Here is a 17,686-nt window from a genome sequence, read left to right as displayed (position 1 = left end):
ACTGAATACTGAATACTTTTCATGAATGGTGCCTGGTGTCAGCTTTTGATACTGAGAAGAGTAGGGAATCTACAGAGAACGTTTAGTGATAATAGGCAGTCTTAGAGTTTGAACATTGTGGATTAAAATATGCCTCAAAAAAGTAATCATCTGAAAAACCGAAAAATAGAAAGTACACACAAAAGCACTTTGAAAATGCTGCTATAATGTTAATTTTACTTAAATAGAGATAATCAAGATGATACAAATTCTGAATAAAAAATATTTGGGGAAATAATTAAGAGTGTGATACTTCAAATCTTGCCATTGATCCAGGCCAAAATCTTCCTGAAGGCCAATGACCAGTTATAAAAACAGATAATATCTTTTTACTTGGGCATCTGTAATTTAATATAAACAAAGAATATCCTCTGTTTTACCAGTAATAATGGCATTATTACAGTTTCTTTCATCACTATGAACACCTTCTTAATTAAAAACATTCAAAGATATCAGAAATAATCTTTAAATCTTATTATGAGAGCCTCAACAATCGTAATAAAGATGATGATCATCATACGTATTCACAGAGAGGAGCTAGGCGAGGTCTTTGCACATTATCCTATGCAATTCTCACCCCAGCCTTTTCAGCTTATTACTATTATTAATGAATTAGGTGAAATCTAGAATTGACATTATTTTTATCCTTATCCATTTCTAATTATTTTTCAAGATCAAATAAAGGGCGACCTCCTCTCAGATTCTTTTTCGAACCCTTCGAAGCAGAATTGGTTGTTTTTTAAGCTTTAATTCATTTTTTATATCTGATTTAGACTTTTTTATAATTGATTATGGTGTTTCCGTCACTAGACTATGACCTTTGAAAGAAGAGGGGCATATCTTATTCACGTTTACTTCTCTGGCAGAAAGTGCTAGGCACATAGCATGGGCTCAGTAATTGCTTAGTGAAAATAGCTGAAAAAACTAAATAAAAATAAAATTAATATGACACTCATTATGTTTGTAATGTACACCCAAGTAAAAGGTACAGCTATCTTGAACTGCAGAGAAATGGCTAATTGCAATTGCTACAAACAGCATAGTGCTACAGATAGTATATTTAAGGTTTAAAAATAGTGGTGTTCATTAAGTGCAATCTTATTAGAAAAAGTCATAGGAATCATATTTGGCCCTAGACTAGGTAACAGTCATGCCGAGATAAAAAAGAATAACAAAAAATTAGTCACCAAAGGACTGGAATCAGGAAAGATATAAGGGTATAAAGAAATATACGAGGAAAAATAAAAGGAGTTGGAGTTGATTTTTCCCAGAGAGTAAAGAAAAAATAAGAGAGTGAAGAGATACTGATCTCAGGATACATAGAGCTTATTCATCTTGTCACAGGTAAGAAGAAAAGATTGGGCTACTTAGTATTTTACCTAAGAGTTGATTACATCTAAGGAAAAACTCATTGGGTAGTCTACTGTTTCAAAAAGAGAAAGCTAATGAAGAACTTGTTCAATTCTTATTCTTATTGACCTTTAAGAATAGAACAGTTAGTCAAGAGTAGACCTCTTCATGGTCCTAATGCTGAATCTTAAATGTAAGTTATTAATAACTTTGTTTTTCTGAAGTTTCTTTTTGGTCAAAGATCCTACCTGAGATTGGCTACAAGCCTTCTTAGAAATGAAATGGCTGTAATTACTTAGGGAACCTTGCTGAATAATATATAGAAACCTAATCAAATTACACTATAAATCACATTCGTTTCTCTATAATTGGTTGCAATTCAGTTAATATCATCAAACAACTACTATAAGCACTTATAAATGATTTGCTGAAGTATTTGGAGAACAGAATTCTGTCATTAATCCACCCATCGTTAATCAATTTCTATGGAAATTGAAGTGTTTGTTATAAACTGGAAATGCCCATTAAATGCTTGCATCTTCAATTCAACTTGATAAATTCTTATCGACACTAATGACAAGTTGGCTATAGCTTGTTACATTAGGAGATGTTGAAAGAATGTATTTTTTATTTTACCTTTCTTTGAACTACTCCAGTAAGTTTCTCCATTTCCCCTAGAATGGCAGAAAGCACGGATGATTTTCCAGACCCGACATGCCCTACAACAGCCACTAAAGCTCCTTCTGGAATCTTTAGGTTCAAGCTGCATGAGAAGAAAGGGAGACAACATAGGAAATTCTTTTTATGGTTGTTTTTAAAATATATTCCTAGATAAGTCACTGTATGCAGCACTTAGCATCATCCCTGAAATTGTTGCTTTTCACCTTTTTCTACAAACACCTACCCTTCCAAAATGCAAACAAATGAACAATAAAGTGCTGCAGACATAAGAAATAATAGAAAAAAAGGACAGCAAAATCACCATGAAAATGAAAGGTAAAATGAGAGATTAAAAGTCTTATTAGTTTCAGTATATTAATCTTATTAAAAACCTCTAAGAAATAAAAATATGGAGCATTTTAGAACCCAATATTAACATTAAAAAAAATTCTCCAAACCACGACTTACTCTTTTAGAACTGGCATTCCTGTTTTATCCCAGCAGAAAGAAGCAGCTGTAAACCCAATAGCATGATCTAAGGAAGAAAAAAAATATACAATGATGCATTTTAGAACCAATTACCTTCAACCCAGAAGTCAAATAAGTAATGAATGAAAAGAGGAAGTGCTGACCTCCTATGTAGTTTGTTTCAATACTTCGAGGAAGAAGCTCCTCAGTGTTGAGAAAGTCTTCCAAACGGCCCAGGGATATCTTTGTCTATCAAAATAAGCAGAGATGGAATTTATCTGGGGTTCAAGTAGAATTTAAACTAAAAAATGTTTACTACGTTTTACAGCCTAAGTAGAATTTTTATGCAAATTAAAGATATTGAGATAAATATAGCAAGCATAGTTTGAATTGATTTAATGTTATAAATACATTTATTCCTAAAGACAAAGGGCAGTTTCAAGAATCAAAGATCACAGCTAATGTCATCTATGCAGAAAGGTATGAGAAAAAGAAATGAAAATCCTATTTATTATTCTAGAAAAGCCATAATAACTCTTAATTATTATAGAAAGATTGATTTTTTCCCAACTTCTTTGAGGTATAATTGAGAAAAATTATACATATTTAAGGTATACAACTTTTTTTATATACATGCACATTTTGAAATGATTACCACAATCAAGCTAATTAGATTATGTATCACCTCCCGTAGACACCTTTATTTTCCTGTGTATATGAATACCTAACATCTACTCTCTTAGCAATTTTCAAGTATATAATACACTATCATTAACCACAGTCACCATGCTGTACGTTAGGTCTCCATAACACATTCATCTTATAACTGGAAGTCTGCAATCTTTGATCAACATCTCATTCACCCCACCCCACCCCAATGTCACACTTGAGCCCTAATAAGCACTTTTCTTCACTCTGCTTCCGTAAGTTAGACTTTTTTAGATTTCGCATATAGGTGAGATAATAGAGTATTTGTCTCTTTATGCCTAGTTTATTTCACTTAGTATAATATTCTGCCATGTTGAATAATATTATATTGTTTGTATATTTTCTTTATCAATTTTTCTGCCAATGGCCACTTAGGTTGTTTCTATATCTTGGCTCCTGATAATGCTGTAATGAACATGGGAGTGCATATATCTTTTCAACATAGTAATTTTATTTCCCTTGGATATTTTCCCATAAGTGGGATTTCTATCTCATATGGTAGTTCTATTTTGAATTTTTTGAGGAACTTCCATACTGTTTTCCATAACGGATGTACCAATTTATGTTCCCACCAACGGTACACAAGCGTTCCCTTCTCTTGACATCCTTGCCAACATTTGTTATTCTTTGACTTTTTGATAATAGCCATCCTAACAGGTGTAGGGTGATATTTTCTTGTGATATAGAAAAATAAGGTTTTAAAAGCAACTTTAAGATTGGTGAGTGAATTCTGCTACTGATGATAAAACTATAATGTTGATAATAATAACATTCAATTATAGTAAAATAGGAAATAGCAATATAGTAATATAGCTATAAAATATTTAGCTACATTAGGATAAATAAAATTACATTGTTTTCTAAAAACTGACTTACATACAATTTCTAGTACATTTTTATTTACTTTGTGCTAGGGGACTTGTATCATTAACACATAAGATGTAATTGGGCTGTGGTTTTGTTTACCGAGTGAGTCAAATCAGAACATAGTTAGCTTTTTCTTTTTTTTCCATTTTGGAAAAATGGTCTCCTTAAATGAAGGTAGCAGAGTACTGCTAGCAATTGGAAAAGGCTTTGATATCGGACCTTTAGCTAGATTCTAATTTCAAAACTAGAACCAAACTGTTACTCTAAGAACTGACATTTTCTTTATGAGAAGTGTGCTATGAAATCAAATGCTAAAAGCATCACATCAGCGGTTGTTCTACGCCCTCTGTTGGTTATTTTAAGAAAAATAACATGAAGAAGATGTAACAAAAATAGCTTAATTGGTTTTTACTATTCAATTATGTTACTTCTTATTCCAATAGTATTTTTTAAAGAGTACAGTTCTTAGATTAAAGGATGATTCCAATAAGCAAATATTCACTTTGTTTATGAATCCAGACTTGAGGAAAATAATTGAATGGAGGGTGGCCAAACCTGACATTCAAAAAATGTAACCATAAATCTCAGGGCAAAAGGATCAAGGAACTTTTCTGGGTTTCTTGTGGCTTTAGCATCCATCTACTCATTGTATCTAGCATCTAAACTGCCTCCAGGAACTGGAGATTACAACTAAAAGCAGGCTGACCCAGGTATCTCACACGTGGCTTGTTGGCTGACTGATATTATCAATGTGCTTTTCTCCCTGCTTATTCATTCAGTATAGATGAAATGCTGCTGAACCCTGGGAAAACATTCGATCTAGTTTCATACAAAGCACCTAATTATAACTTTTCCGTTGGAAACAGGAAATGAATCCTGTGATGGCATAGTGGCTAACACCAGCTTTAAAAATGCTAAGTAGAGAATCTAACACTTAACAGGAAAACAAAATAACACATTGAAATATTTAAAAGTCACTTTGATGGAAAAAAAGCACAAGCAAGGAAGACATGATTCTTTTTATTCTATAATGTTCTCTATTATTCATTAATTCAGGAAAACTAATTTTGAATGCAGTGTTAACTACATAAAGTGAAATAAAATAAAATTAAAAAGACAAAGAAATAAAATGTCACAAACCATAGACTCCAGTAAAGGAATAATTCCTGGTTTAAGGTATTCTGTATGTACCTGGACCACAGCTGAGATCACGGTTGGCAACTCAAACAGAGGAATCCTTAAAATATTAAACAAAGACATCGATGTGAACACTTTAGTGGCTGTTAAAATGTTTCCTTCATCCAGTAAGAAATAGACACACAAGGTTGCCAGGGACACCTAAAAAATAGAGATGTGTTATTTTCTTCAAATTTCTACTGATAACAACATTATTAGTTACAGTCCTCAAAATTAGAAAATAAAATCTAAATAATTGTGTTTGTTTCCTGAAATTTAGTACTCTTGCTGAAGAACATAAAATATATTTTAGTACGGGTCATAAACTCATGTATCTTGGACAATGACATCCTTGAGACCATGTGGTCCAGCGCTTTTCTTGTAAGACGTTATATTCTTACCACAGTTATTATTCCCATTTACATTGTAAACCAGTTCATCATTTCTTTAAAATTCAGAAGTTTTATGTAAACTTATTTTCCAGTTGCATACATTCTGACTTATATATAATAATTATTCTTTCTTTGTGTCATAAGATTAACTGAGGAAGATATGAATAAATCATGGCTAAGATTTATATTTGTTCTTATAAATTTCATTTAGAAAAGGCAGGAAAAATTCATTCACGCATGAGAATGGACTTACTATCATGTATATAGTACTGGCTTAAGCAAATACATCTTGGATGGTTTTACCAACATATTCCAAATGTAAATATTGCATTCACTTCCATAATACTCACGTTTGTTGAAATACAAAAAAATTAATTATCAACATAGAGTGGCAACTTTGATTAAAACTGATGCTCCGGTTATATGTGGCTTGCTTTTCCTTTGGCTTTTGCCCATGGCTTCATATCCCAAGGCAATTTATACTCTAGTTAAAATAGCATGGGATTCCCAATGTTTATGGTGTAATACAGAAAGAGAATAATGTCGCTTCATGTCAATTCGCCTCTAAATACTAATTTTATAACTTTGAGGACATTTCCAACTACTCTGGACTTCCATTTCGTCTTGTGAAATGAGAAAAGTAATGCCTTATTTTTGTGAGATTGAAATAAGGCAATGTATGTAACTTTCCTGACATTCAGTAACAACTCAATAAATGTTGCTTCTCTTCTCATCTCCGTATAATATGCCCTTTGAGTCCGTTTAAAAGGAATCAGTCATACATATCAACCTTTAAAACTGGAATGAAACTCTGAAATGTAGATTATATTTTTAAGAGATATAGGCATATATGAAAAATCTCTGAGAAATTTACAGAGAAGTAAATCTTATTGTATTTAAAAAATACAGACCAATGAAAACACATACAGTATTCTCCCTTTCTTTGTAACTTTTGTTCTCTAATCCACATAAGTTAATGAATGTATTTCTTTACAATTTTAATTCAGATACATAATATTTAACTTTATACATCTTAATTCCAAGTAATTTGGAGGTAAATCTGTAAATCAGATTTGAAAATCAAAACAGGAAATATGACATACACTCACCAAGAATGGAATGCAGGTTAATGTCAACATGGAAAATACAGTAAGATACCTAGCTGATTTTTGAAATTCCAATTCCTGATCTCGAATTTTGATAATCTTATTTTTATAGAAGGGTTCCCATGCATAAAGTTTGAGGATCTGTAAAATGGGTCACATGATAATGATCTGACAATCTATATCATAGAAGAAAAAAATACACACATAGAAACAAATAACACACACACACACACAAAATTTTGAAGATAAAAAATGATCGTACAACCATAAAGAAAACTAAATTGCTTCCACTTTGACTGAATCAGAATATTTTCCTCAAATTGAGGTATTTTGGGGGTGGGAGCAGAGCAGAAGGAGGGAATGACCATTCCCCAGCTTTATGTCTCCACCACCCCCAATAGCTTATTTCTGAGCCAGACTCTGGCAACATCCCAGCTGTAAGGCACGAACTCCATAGAACTCCATAGAACTCCATAGACAGTTTCCATCTAGCTCAGTTCTGTCACTCTTCCTGCTGACCCAACTCTCACTTCTGTCTATTACCTTTTTCTTTATAGCTAAACTCTTCTCCCTGCCTTTCCAGTTTCTTCACGATAGATGTTTTGGGACTTCAAGCCATTCTCTGAAAGCTGATTAGTGTTTTGAGATTGTAAACTATTTTCTGAGACAGAAAATGTGGGGAAATAGGATCCTACACTGGCTTATTGCAAACACTTTAGAGTGAATTGACTTACATTCAAATTCCAGCTCTATGCGATGCTTATTTTTTTTATTTTTATTTTTTATTTTTTGAGGTGGAGTTTTGCTCTTGTTGCCCAGGCTGGAGTGCAATGGCATGATCTCAGCCCACTGCAACCTCCACCTCCCTGGTTCAAGCGATTCTCCTACCTCAGCCTCCCAAGTAGCTGGGATTACAGGCATGAGCCACCACACCCAGCTATTTTTGTATTTTTAGTAGAGACGGGGTTTCTCCATGTTGCCCAGGCTGGTCTCGAACTCCTGACCTCAGGTGATCTACATGCCTTGGTCTCCCCAAGTGCTGGGATTACAGGCATGAGCCACTGCACCCGGCCGCAATGCTTAATTTTATGTGACTTCTTGACTGGATATGGGGCCCAGTTGTTTGTTCAAACAGGAGTCTAGATGTTTCTGTGAAGGTATTTCTTAGATGCTGTTAGCTTTTCAATCAGTTAAACTCTGAGTTAGACAGATTACTCTCTGTTATATGAGTGGGCCTTATCAAATCAGTTCACAGCCTTAAGAGAAAAGACTGAGGTTCCTCAGTGGGGAAGGAATTCTGCTTCCAGATTGCCTTCAGATTCAAGATTTCAGCATCAACTTCTGCTATAATTTTCTGTTTGCCCACCTGTTCTACAGATATTACACTTGCCTGCCCCCACAGTCAGATGAGCCAGTTTCTTAAATCTCTCTTCATATTTCTGTATATCTATATTTCTTTATATGAAATCTATTGATTATCCTTCTGTGGAGAACTCTAATACACTCTCACTGGTTCTGTAAATTTAGACCTGACCCTTAACTGCTCAGTGTCTTTGTTTCCTAGTTAATAAAATGGAAATGGGAAATCTTCCCCTTGAGGTTTATAAGAATTCTATGAGGAAACATAAAGTAATAAGCACAGCATTTGATGCATAGAAAATATTTAATAAATGGTAGCAATTATCAGTATTGTCAGAGAGAGGCTTTATAACACCCGTTATCAGACCCCAAGGATACTGACTGCTCTCACTTTTAAACTCCCCCAGCTTTTCTAGAGAAAAATAATTTGCAACATACTATTTATAGAATAGCATTTATGTGATCATTTGTATCCCACATAAAATAACCTAAATGACACCTTATCACTTCCCTTATATAAATCTGCCTTTACACTGATGGATGTCTTATTACCACTCCTGCCTGCTTCATCTCATCTTTTCAACATAATACCTTAAAATAAGTAATATGTTGTGACTTTTGGGATATTTGTGTTTACTTGTGTGAGAAACAAAAAGAAAATGGCTGCATTTTATTTGGCTTTGCATTTAAATGTTATTTTAGTGATAAGAATTCCTACAATATCTGAAATCTGAAATTTTCTGCCAACGATTATTATCTATCATCACTCTGAGATATTGAGAACACTACAAATTTCATTTGTATTACTATACTCAAAATAGATCAAAGGCATATCCCTTTCATATTACCTTAATTCCATGTAGGATTTCTTTGAGTAGTTTTATCTGTTTATCTTTGTTCTTTCTTTGGTTTTCCTATTTAATGGAAAGAAAATAAAAGAATATTTGACAAAATTGGTAATACTTTTACTGATATGCCCACAGCTATTTTAAAAATATGGTCTATTTTCTCTATTTTTATTTAAGATTTTTTTTTTTGAGACGGAGTCTCGCTCTGTCGCCCAGGCTGGAGTGCAGTGGCGCGATCTCTGCTCACTACAGCTCCACCTCCCGGGTTTACGCCATTCTCCTGCCTCAGCCTCCCCAGTAGTTGGGACCACAGGCGCCTGCCACCACGCCTGGCTAATTTTTTTGTATTTTTAGTAGAGACAGGGTTTCACCATGTTAACCAGGATGGTCTCGATCTCCTGACCTCGTGATCCGCCCGCCTCGGCCTCCCAAAGTGCTGGGATTACAGGCGTGAGCCACTGCGCCCGGCCTTTATTTAAGATTTAATGGAGAAAAGCATCTTACAATATTTATACATTATTCTACTGACAATGTTGGAAGACAGTTATAAATAGGTAACTTGAAAATAGCCAACAGGAGAACAGTAGAGTAGTAGAAAATATAATATTTATTTAAACATAATTTGTTTAAAACTGAATAATAAAATAACACCCACATCCTACTAAAATAGAACACATTTCTAAAAATTCCATTAACTGTTTATATACATACTTAGAAGTATCACAAGAATAAAAATAAGGCAGTCTATAAATTTTATTTGTTCTTTGGGAATTAGAATAATTAAAATGTATATTTTCAAATACCCTTCCTCTTCTTTTTATAAATGTTATGCAATTGTATTTTTATTCAAATATTTAACAATTATCATAATATTTTATACTTGTTTGGGTATCATTTCTTAAGTGTTTTCTCCATTAACATTGGCACTCTATATGTCATAAGTATTTGTATATCTTACGAAGAATGCATTACAAGCTAATCCGTCATATTCTGTGTGCGATTTAATACCAATAGTATTATGTGTGTGATTTAAAGGCATATTTTCTTTTCTTTTTCTTTTTTTTTTTTTTTTTTTGAGACGGAGTTTTGTTCTTCTTGCTCAGGCTGGAGTGCAATTGCATGAACTCGGCTCACCACAACCTCCGCCTTACAGGTTCAAGTGATTCTCCTGCCTCAGCCTCCCGAGTAGCTGAGATTACAGGCACGTGCCACCAAGCCCGGCTAATCTTGTATTTTAGTAGAGACGGGGTTTCTCCATGTTGGTCAGGCTGGTCTGGAACTCCCGACCTTAGGTGATCTGCCCACCTCGGCCTCCCAAAGTGCTGGGATTACAGGCATGAGCCACCGCGCCGGGCCTAAAGTCATATTTTTTATTTAGTATATTTGGATATAATATTGAAATATCTTTGAAGGTTATAGGACTCTAGATTAAGGCTCAAAAAATATTTTTCCATTCTTAATAATGCGCCTTTAAATAGCAGTTTTTAAAATCCAGAATATATTTTTTAAAACTAGTTAAAAGTATTTGTTATAAACAAATCTGTTATTCTAAACACTAGCATGCTAAGTACCTTTACTTCATAAATATACGCTATTTTCTAGTTTTTATGTTTAAAAACCAGTCATCTTTTATTTGAAAAATTAAGAAAAATATAAAATACTATACAATTTTTAGTCACTTGGGGTATTAAAGTAAGAAGTAAAAATCTATCCTCCTTCTGTCTAATTCTACTTTACAGGTAACTATTCTTTAAAGACTGATGCTTTATCTCTAGATTACTTCTATGCATAACTAGATTACTTCTATGCTTATGCATAGAAGTAATGCATAGCATATTTATAGCTATGTATCTTCATCTATTTATCTCTCCCTTACACACATGTGTATAGGTATATTCACATTTTAATAATGGCTCAATGATATAGCTACATATATGCACGATACACACGCATACGTTTAATCTACTTTTTGCTTTAAAATATGATTGACACATTTCCATGTCAATATATATTGTTAATCTTTGATCCATTTAAAATTATAAAATGTTTTCATAAGCAATACATCCACCTCTGTTAATTTAACATATGAAAGCATCTATCTCATTGCAGTGTGATTTCCTTCAATGCAGTGAACTCCGTGGTTTCTCCATTTCTTACAGTACAGCTGAGTGCACACTGTCTAACACATGGCGGGATGTCAAAACATATATTAATGGTAAGATGAATGACTGAATATAAAGGAAGAATATCAAATTAATTTAGTGAAGCATTTCCTGTCTGCTTGCTGCAGTACTTCACTTTTCAAACAACCAAGCATAGCCCCACCTCCAGACTGCATGCATACTCTTCCCTTTGCTTGGTATGTCTTTCCCTCAGACGTCCACTTGAATTACTCCTTCACCCTGTTGATATACCATTCCCTTCCTGAGGACTTTCCTGATCCTAAATGTAAAATGGCATCCTTTGTCTCTTCATCACTGTACCTTTACTAAATCTTCTTCATATACAAATGTTTTCTCTCTATTTATTTACTTGCTTAATGCCTGTCTCCTCCACTACCCCTCATGAGAGCTGGACTTGTCATTTCCCCTCACTGCTATACTTCCTGTGCCTGGAACACTGGCTGACATAGGATACATGCTTGTTCAATACTGGTTGAGTGAATAAGTAAATGATAAAATTGGATGACTTCCATTTATAACTCTCTCTATATAATTAACGAGATGGTGATTGTTAACTCAAGTCAGAAAACTCAGCTCCTGTTTGACACATGTAACATGAGGCAGTCATTTTCTTACCTTTAACTTTTTTATTTTAGTTGCAGCTAAAGCATTTATTGGTATAACAAACACAAGGACTGCCACCCCTGCTAACACTGCTGGACCCAGCTCTTGCCAAAGGAGATATATGGCCATTAGGATTTGAAAAGGGGCAGACCAGAGGAGATTGAGGTTTGCTGTCAAGTCCATGAGTTGCTGAGCATCTGCTGACATCAAGTTAATAATTTCCCCAGTGGAAAACTTTTGTCGAGAAACATTTGATAAAAGCAGGGCCTATAAAGAGAGAAGCAAATATTTTAGAGTTCTGTGATTATGGGGCATCTTTATAGTCAAGCAATGGTAACTTTTAATATCAATGTTTAATATAATTAGGAAAATGTACAAGGTTATTTATGTATTGGGGTATTATAAAACGAAGAGACATGATTTTTAGGTGAGGAAATATAATTAGTGATTAAAGTATATGGTTTTGGAATAATATTTATTGGTAGAGAGTAACATTTGCGTTTCCAAACAATAAGAATTTATGGCATACTATGCAGCCATAAAAAGGAAAGAGATCATGTCCTTTGCAGGGACATGGATGGAACTGGAAGCCATTATCCTTAGCAAACTAACGCAGGAACAGAAAACCAAACACCACGTTTTCACTTATAAGTGGGAGCTGAACAATGAGAACACATGGACCCATGGGAGAACAACACACACTGGGACCTGTCGGGGGGGTGGGGGCACAGGGAAGGAGAGCCTCAGGAAGAACAGCTAAAGGACACTGGGCTTAATACCTAGGTGATGGGTTGATCTGTGCAGCAAACCACTATGGCACGTGTTTACCTATGTAACAAACCTGCACATCCTGCACATATACCCCGGAACTTAAAATAAATGTTGAAGGAAAAAAAAGAACCCTCAATAACTTGTTAATTACCAAAAAATATATATATATCTTCTAGATATATTAAGGCTTTCCTCAATTTGTTGTTGTCCCCATAATGCTAAACCATCTAAATGTTATCAATACAAAGTACACAAATGAATCAATGAATATCTAATAAACACTGATGAATAGTTTTATGCTTGAAATTGTGGACCATTAAAAAAGGACACAGTTTTATTTCTCAAGGTGATTACAATCTATCTGTAAATCTACACACTCTGTTTTGCTGTAAGTGTAAAAACAGCTAATAAGGGCCATGGGAACTTAGAGATGAAAGTACTGAAAAAGTGTCATAGAGCAGATGCAGATACATCTTTTCTTCCAAGTCCCAATTCTCACTTTCCACAAATGCATGCTACTTAATATATGTATACTGAATCCAATATCCCCAAGCATAATTATTGGTAACTTCTTACAAAAGATGTGGTTAGAAATTGATTTATTTAATTATTCTTCCATTTAAAATTCCCAGTGAAATACATAAACAACTGTAAAAGTAGTGGGAAATTTGTATTTGTACTGGAAACTGGACAAAGTTTCATTTATATATCAAAAAATTTATGGAATCTTCACTGCATTGATTTAAAGAGAGACAGGACTGAGAGTTGGGGATAGCAAGAGAAAATGAGATACAGGAGTCACTCTAAATCTGTCTATTCAATAAATTAAAAAAAAGAAAAACAATGGAAAAGTCCATCTGGAATATAGTAGGTTGGGCCCACAGTGGAACATATAGCCAGGAACATATAGCCAGGTATATGTCATTAGCCGTTTATATGTCTTCTTTGGATAAATGACTATTCAGCCTTAAAAAAGAAGACAACTCTGCAATATGAGACAACATGGATGGACCTTAAGACGTTATGCTAAGTGAAATAAGCTAGACACAGAAAAATAAATACTGGATGAGTTTGCTTATATGAGGTTTCTAAAATGGTCAATTTCATAAAATCAAAGACTGGAATGGTGGTTCCAAGGGTGGTGGGGGGGAGGGAAAACTGGGAAGTTAGTACTCAACAGGTACAAAGTTTTAGTTAACCAAGACGAATAAGCACTAGAGATCTGCTGTAATATATTGCACCTATAGTTAGCAATAAATCCTTTTTAAGTTTAAAATGTATTAAAATGATATGTTTCATGTTATGTTTCTTTACAATAATAAAAGAAAAAATCAATTGCTTTTAGACTATTAGAGAAAATACTGAAAGGTATTATATAATTGAAGGTTATTTGTATGGCATTTCTAACACTAGGGGAATTCTTTCAAATTTTTGGGGTTTTTTTTTCAGTATTTTTTTCTGCCAAATAAGCTTTTACATTTCTGAAAGGGACAAAATTCACAAGCCACGAAGGACAATTTAGTTACCATTTATTGCTAAATTATACAATCTAAGCTGCCTTTTTGTTATATGAAACAACTTGAAAGAATACTGTAATATGTGCCAATTACAGTGGATGGTGTAACATTTCTAGAATTGTCTGGTAGGAAGTACTTTAGTCTGTTACAGGAGGAAAAATGTGATTCAGGTGAAAAGAAAGGAAATCTGCCGGGCGCGGTGGCTCACGCCTGTGAATCCCAGGCGGAGCTTTCAGTGAGCCGAGATCGCACCGCTGCACTCCAGCCTGGGCGACAGAGGGAGACTCTGTCTCAATAAATAAATAAATAAATAAATAAATAAATAAATAAATAGTAAAAATAAATAAATAAATAAAAGAAAGGAAATTTAAAACCATGTTAAAAGTTTGGAAGCTTCTAAGTACTCTTCAATCAAAATGAAAATTAGCCATGTCACTTGCTATCTAATCACTTTTTCTAAGAAGCTGTTACTTTAAAATTCTATCCAAGTTTTAGATTTGTTTTCTACAGTATTTTCATATCATATACATCTTAATACACCCACACACTCACACACACACGTAAAGCAGTGTGACTCATCTGTTTTCAAAACTTCATTCATTTCCCTAATTGAATTATGCTCTAAGAAATTCCACATGAACCAGATATAGTTCCAAGCCCCACAATCTTGATTATCACTAGTTCAGTCCTTAATATTTCATTTGATGAACTGACGATGAAATTTGTTTTGCAATTTCACATTCTCCTTCTTATGTATTTGTTACTTTCTAGACTCCATGCCATGACCCTAGTTCTTCATTTCTTTATTTCTTCAATTATTGCACTAGCTCTAAGTGTCTCCTTTCCCGTCTCATCTGTTTTTAATCCTTCTGTCCTGATCATCCATCTTACGGCTCAGCTGGGTCCCAGTTTCCTAGAGAATTCAGGTACATTTTAAAATATAAATTTCAAGTTTTTTTTTTAAGCCATCCCTTCTGCCTTTACTATCTCTCCCCACCATTCTGGACATGAAACATTGTCTCAAGCCAACTTAACCTACTCACCATTTTCTCAGCAGGCCTTGTATGCATTTCTGTACTTTTTTTCTCCCATGTTATTCTAACATCAGAGCCTTTACCCCATGCAATGTGTCTTTCCATTATTCCGTGACCCACATCATGCGATATTAACCGTGACACTTTTCCGGACCCTCCTAGCTGCAAGTAATACACATCATTTAATGTAGAGCCGCAAGGGCTCCAAAAATTCACATCCCAATGATCTTCAACCAGAAGTATGAGAAATGGTAAAGCTGAAGGTGGTAGCACATAACACTTATAAGAATGCATTCTTCAATCCCTTGTGTGCCAATAAATATGCCAGGATTCTCTTTCTGACTCTAAGGGCAGGATTTGGATTCTGTCTCTCCTTCTCCTGCCTATACTTAAGTATCTCCACTTTAAGAATGTAACTAAATTCTTACCATTTTCTTTTTGCATTTTATAATTACCATAATTAAAGTAAGATAACATCTTTAAACTACAAATGGAGACAGTGTAGACACCATATTAGCCAATATGGTAGCCACTAGCCAGATGTGGTTATTACATTAAAATTTAAATTAACTAAAATTAAAGATGGACTTCTTTAGTTGTACTAGTTACATTTCAAGGGCTCAGCAGCCGTATGTGATTAGTGCCTACCATACTGTACAGTGCAAATACAGAACATTTTTTAAAAAATCACAAAAACTGTCTTGGACAACTCTTAACGGAGGAATGCCCCCAGACTGCCCACATTAAACCCAGGTTTAATTGATGCTTCTTTTTAAAAAAAGTTCTTATTTTTTTATTTTTAATTTATAGATTGAGGGGGTACAAATGCAGTTTTGTTACAGGGCTATATTGGGTCATGTTGTTTCTCCTCCCTTACCCTCACCCACCCTCCCAGCCATCCTAGTCTCCAATATCCATTATTTCACTCTGTATGTCCATGTGTACACATTATTTAGCTTCCACTTATAAGTGAGAACATGTGGTATCTGACTTTCTGTTTCTGAGTTATTTCACTTAAGATAATGGCCTCCAATTCTATCCATGATCCAGCAAATGTGACATGATTCCATTCCTTTTGTGTGACTGAGTAGTATTCCATGGTGTGTGTGTGTGTGTGTGTGTGTATATATATGTGTGTGTGTGTGCATGTGTGTGTGTGTACACAGACATATACAGCACATTTTCTTTATCTGATCATCTGTTGATGGACATTTAGATTGATTCCATATCCTTGCTGTTGTGAATAGTGCTGTGATCAACATACAAGTGAAGGTATCTTTTTGATATAACGATTTCTTTGGAGTCATGTTTTGTTTTTTAGTCTCCAAGAATTTTCATGGAGCTTGCACTTGTGAACTAAGGGGTAACAGAATCTGAGTTTTGAGATCCACAGAATCTCAAAGTCATCAAGTGGAAAGAAGCCCATGTTCTTTCTTGCAAACCTAAAAATGATATTCCCTGAACTTTATTCCAAACTTACACTAGTAACTGTGGATGGATAAGGAACAAAGCACATCCTGATACCTTCACCCCTGACATAGTTTTGTTCTGTGTCCCCACCCAAATCTCATCTGGAATTATAATCTCTATGTGGCAAGGGAGGGACCTGGTGAGAGGTGATTGGATCATGGAGGCAGTTTCCCCTATGCTGTTCTCATGGTAGTGAGTGAGTTCTCATGAGATCTGATGGCTTAAAAGTGGCACTTTCCCCTTTGCTCTCCCTCTCTCTCTTGCTGCCAACTAAGAAGTGCCTTGCTTCCCCTTCACCTTCCGCCGTGATTGTAAGCTTCCTGAGGCCTACCCAGCCATGCAGAACTGTGAGTCAATTAAACCTCTTTTCTTTGTAAATTACCCAGTATCAGATAGTATCTATATAGCAGTGTGAACATAGACTAATACAACCCCTCACCAAGAAAAGGACCTGAGACCAACTTTACCCTATTCTAGTCACAAGTCCCTGATGAAGTATGGCCAATTTCAGACAAATATGAGTCATCTGGAATTCTAAAACCTGTAAAGAAGAGGGGAAATTTAACAATCCCTGTTCACCTCATGGAGAGAGACTTGTGTCTCCTGTTACATTGTAATATCCACTACAGGGTCCACAGAGCAGGCTTGATAGCAATACTCCTTTGATCCTTCAGTGTCCCTTAATCTTAAACAATCTTTAGGGAACTATACAAGGTCTATCCCCTGTAGTCACTATTCCCACTTTGCAAGACTCAACGATGACACTTGTTTCCCTTTTTAATTTCTAACAGTTTGCTCTAATTTCTACTTCAGTCCATTCTGTTTTTACATTTAAGGTGTTTGGACTCAGAACATGATACCCCAAAATGTGGCACCTCGGCATGCTGAGCACTTGGAACTGAAGAACATTGGGAAAGCCTCAGAAGCAAAGTCTCTCCAAACATCTCCAGCCCTTTTGTCTCCCACTCCTCTGTCTTTCCTTTTTCCAAAAGTGAGTCATAGGAACTAGAACCCCTCCCAAACAAGACATTTAACTTAGAAAGATAACACTTTTTCCCGTCTCTCTTGAAGACCATCATTCCAGAAGGGTCCTGTCCAATATCCAGGGAAAGGAATACTATACAGATAGGCCAGG

At 34.9% G+C, this 17,686-nt stretch overlaps 1 protein-coding gene across 6 annotated transcripts in view; it reads right to left on the bottom strand.

Moving 5' to 3' along the window:
* The window catches only part of LOC100455252 (multidrug resistance-associated protein 1-like), a 93,952-nt gene that overhangs the window by 51,846 nt on the left and 24,420 nt on the right, over positions 1-17,686 (bottom strand). For 4 of the 6 annotated variants that reach the window (XM_054542832.2, XM_054542834.2, XM_002830560.5 and 1 more), the window contains 7 exons: positions 11,772-12,026; positions 8,974-9,039; positions 6,770-6,907; positions 5,284-5,430; positions 2,682-2,766; positions 2,518-2,584; positions 2,026-2,152 (listed from right to left, as the gene is read on the bottom strand). In XM_054542832.2, coding sequence (XP_054398807.2) covers positions 2,026-2,152; positions 2,518-2,584; positions 2,682-2,766; positions 5,284-5,430; positions 6,770-6,907; positions 8,974-9,039; positions 11,772-12,026 — 885 coding nt within the window. Of the gene's footprint in view, positions 1-2,025; positions 2,153-2,517; positions 2,585-2,681; positions 2,767-5,283; positions 5,431-6,769; positions 6,908-8,973; positions 9,040-11,771; positions 12,027-17,018; positions 17,040-17,686 lie in introns of those variants that run through there. The other 2 variants (XM_054542835.2, XM_054542833.2) reach the window with 2 other exon arrangements.

The sequence above is a fragment of the Pongo abelii genome, chromosome 22, assembly GCF_028885655.2.
Source record: "Pongo abelii isolate AG06213 chromosome 22, NHGRI_mPonAbe1-v2.0_pri, whole genome shotgun sequence".
Lineage (NCBI taxonomy): Eukaryota > Metazoa > Chordata > Mammalia > Primates > Hominidae > Pongo > Pongo abelii.
The sequence above is the reverse complement of the archived record's forward strand: the minus strand, read 5'-3'. Positions and strand labels throughout refer to the sequence as shown.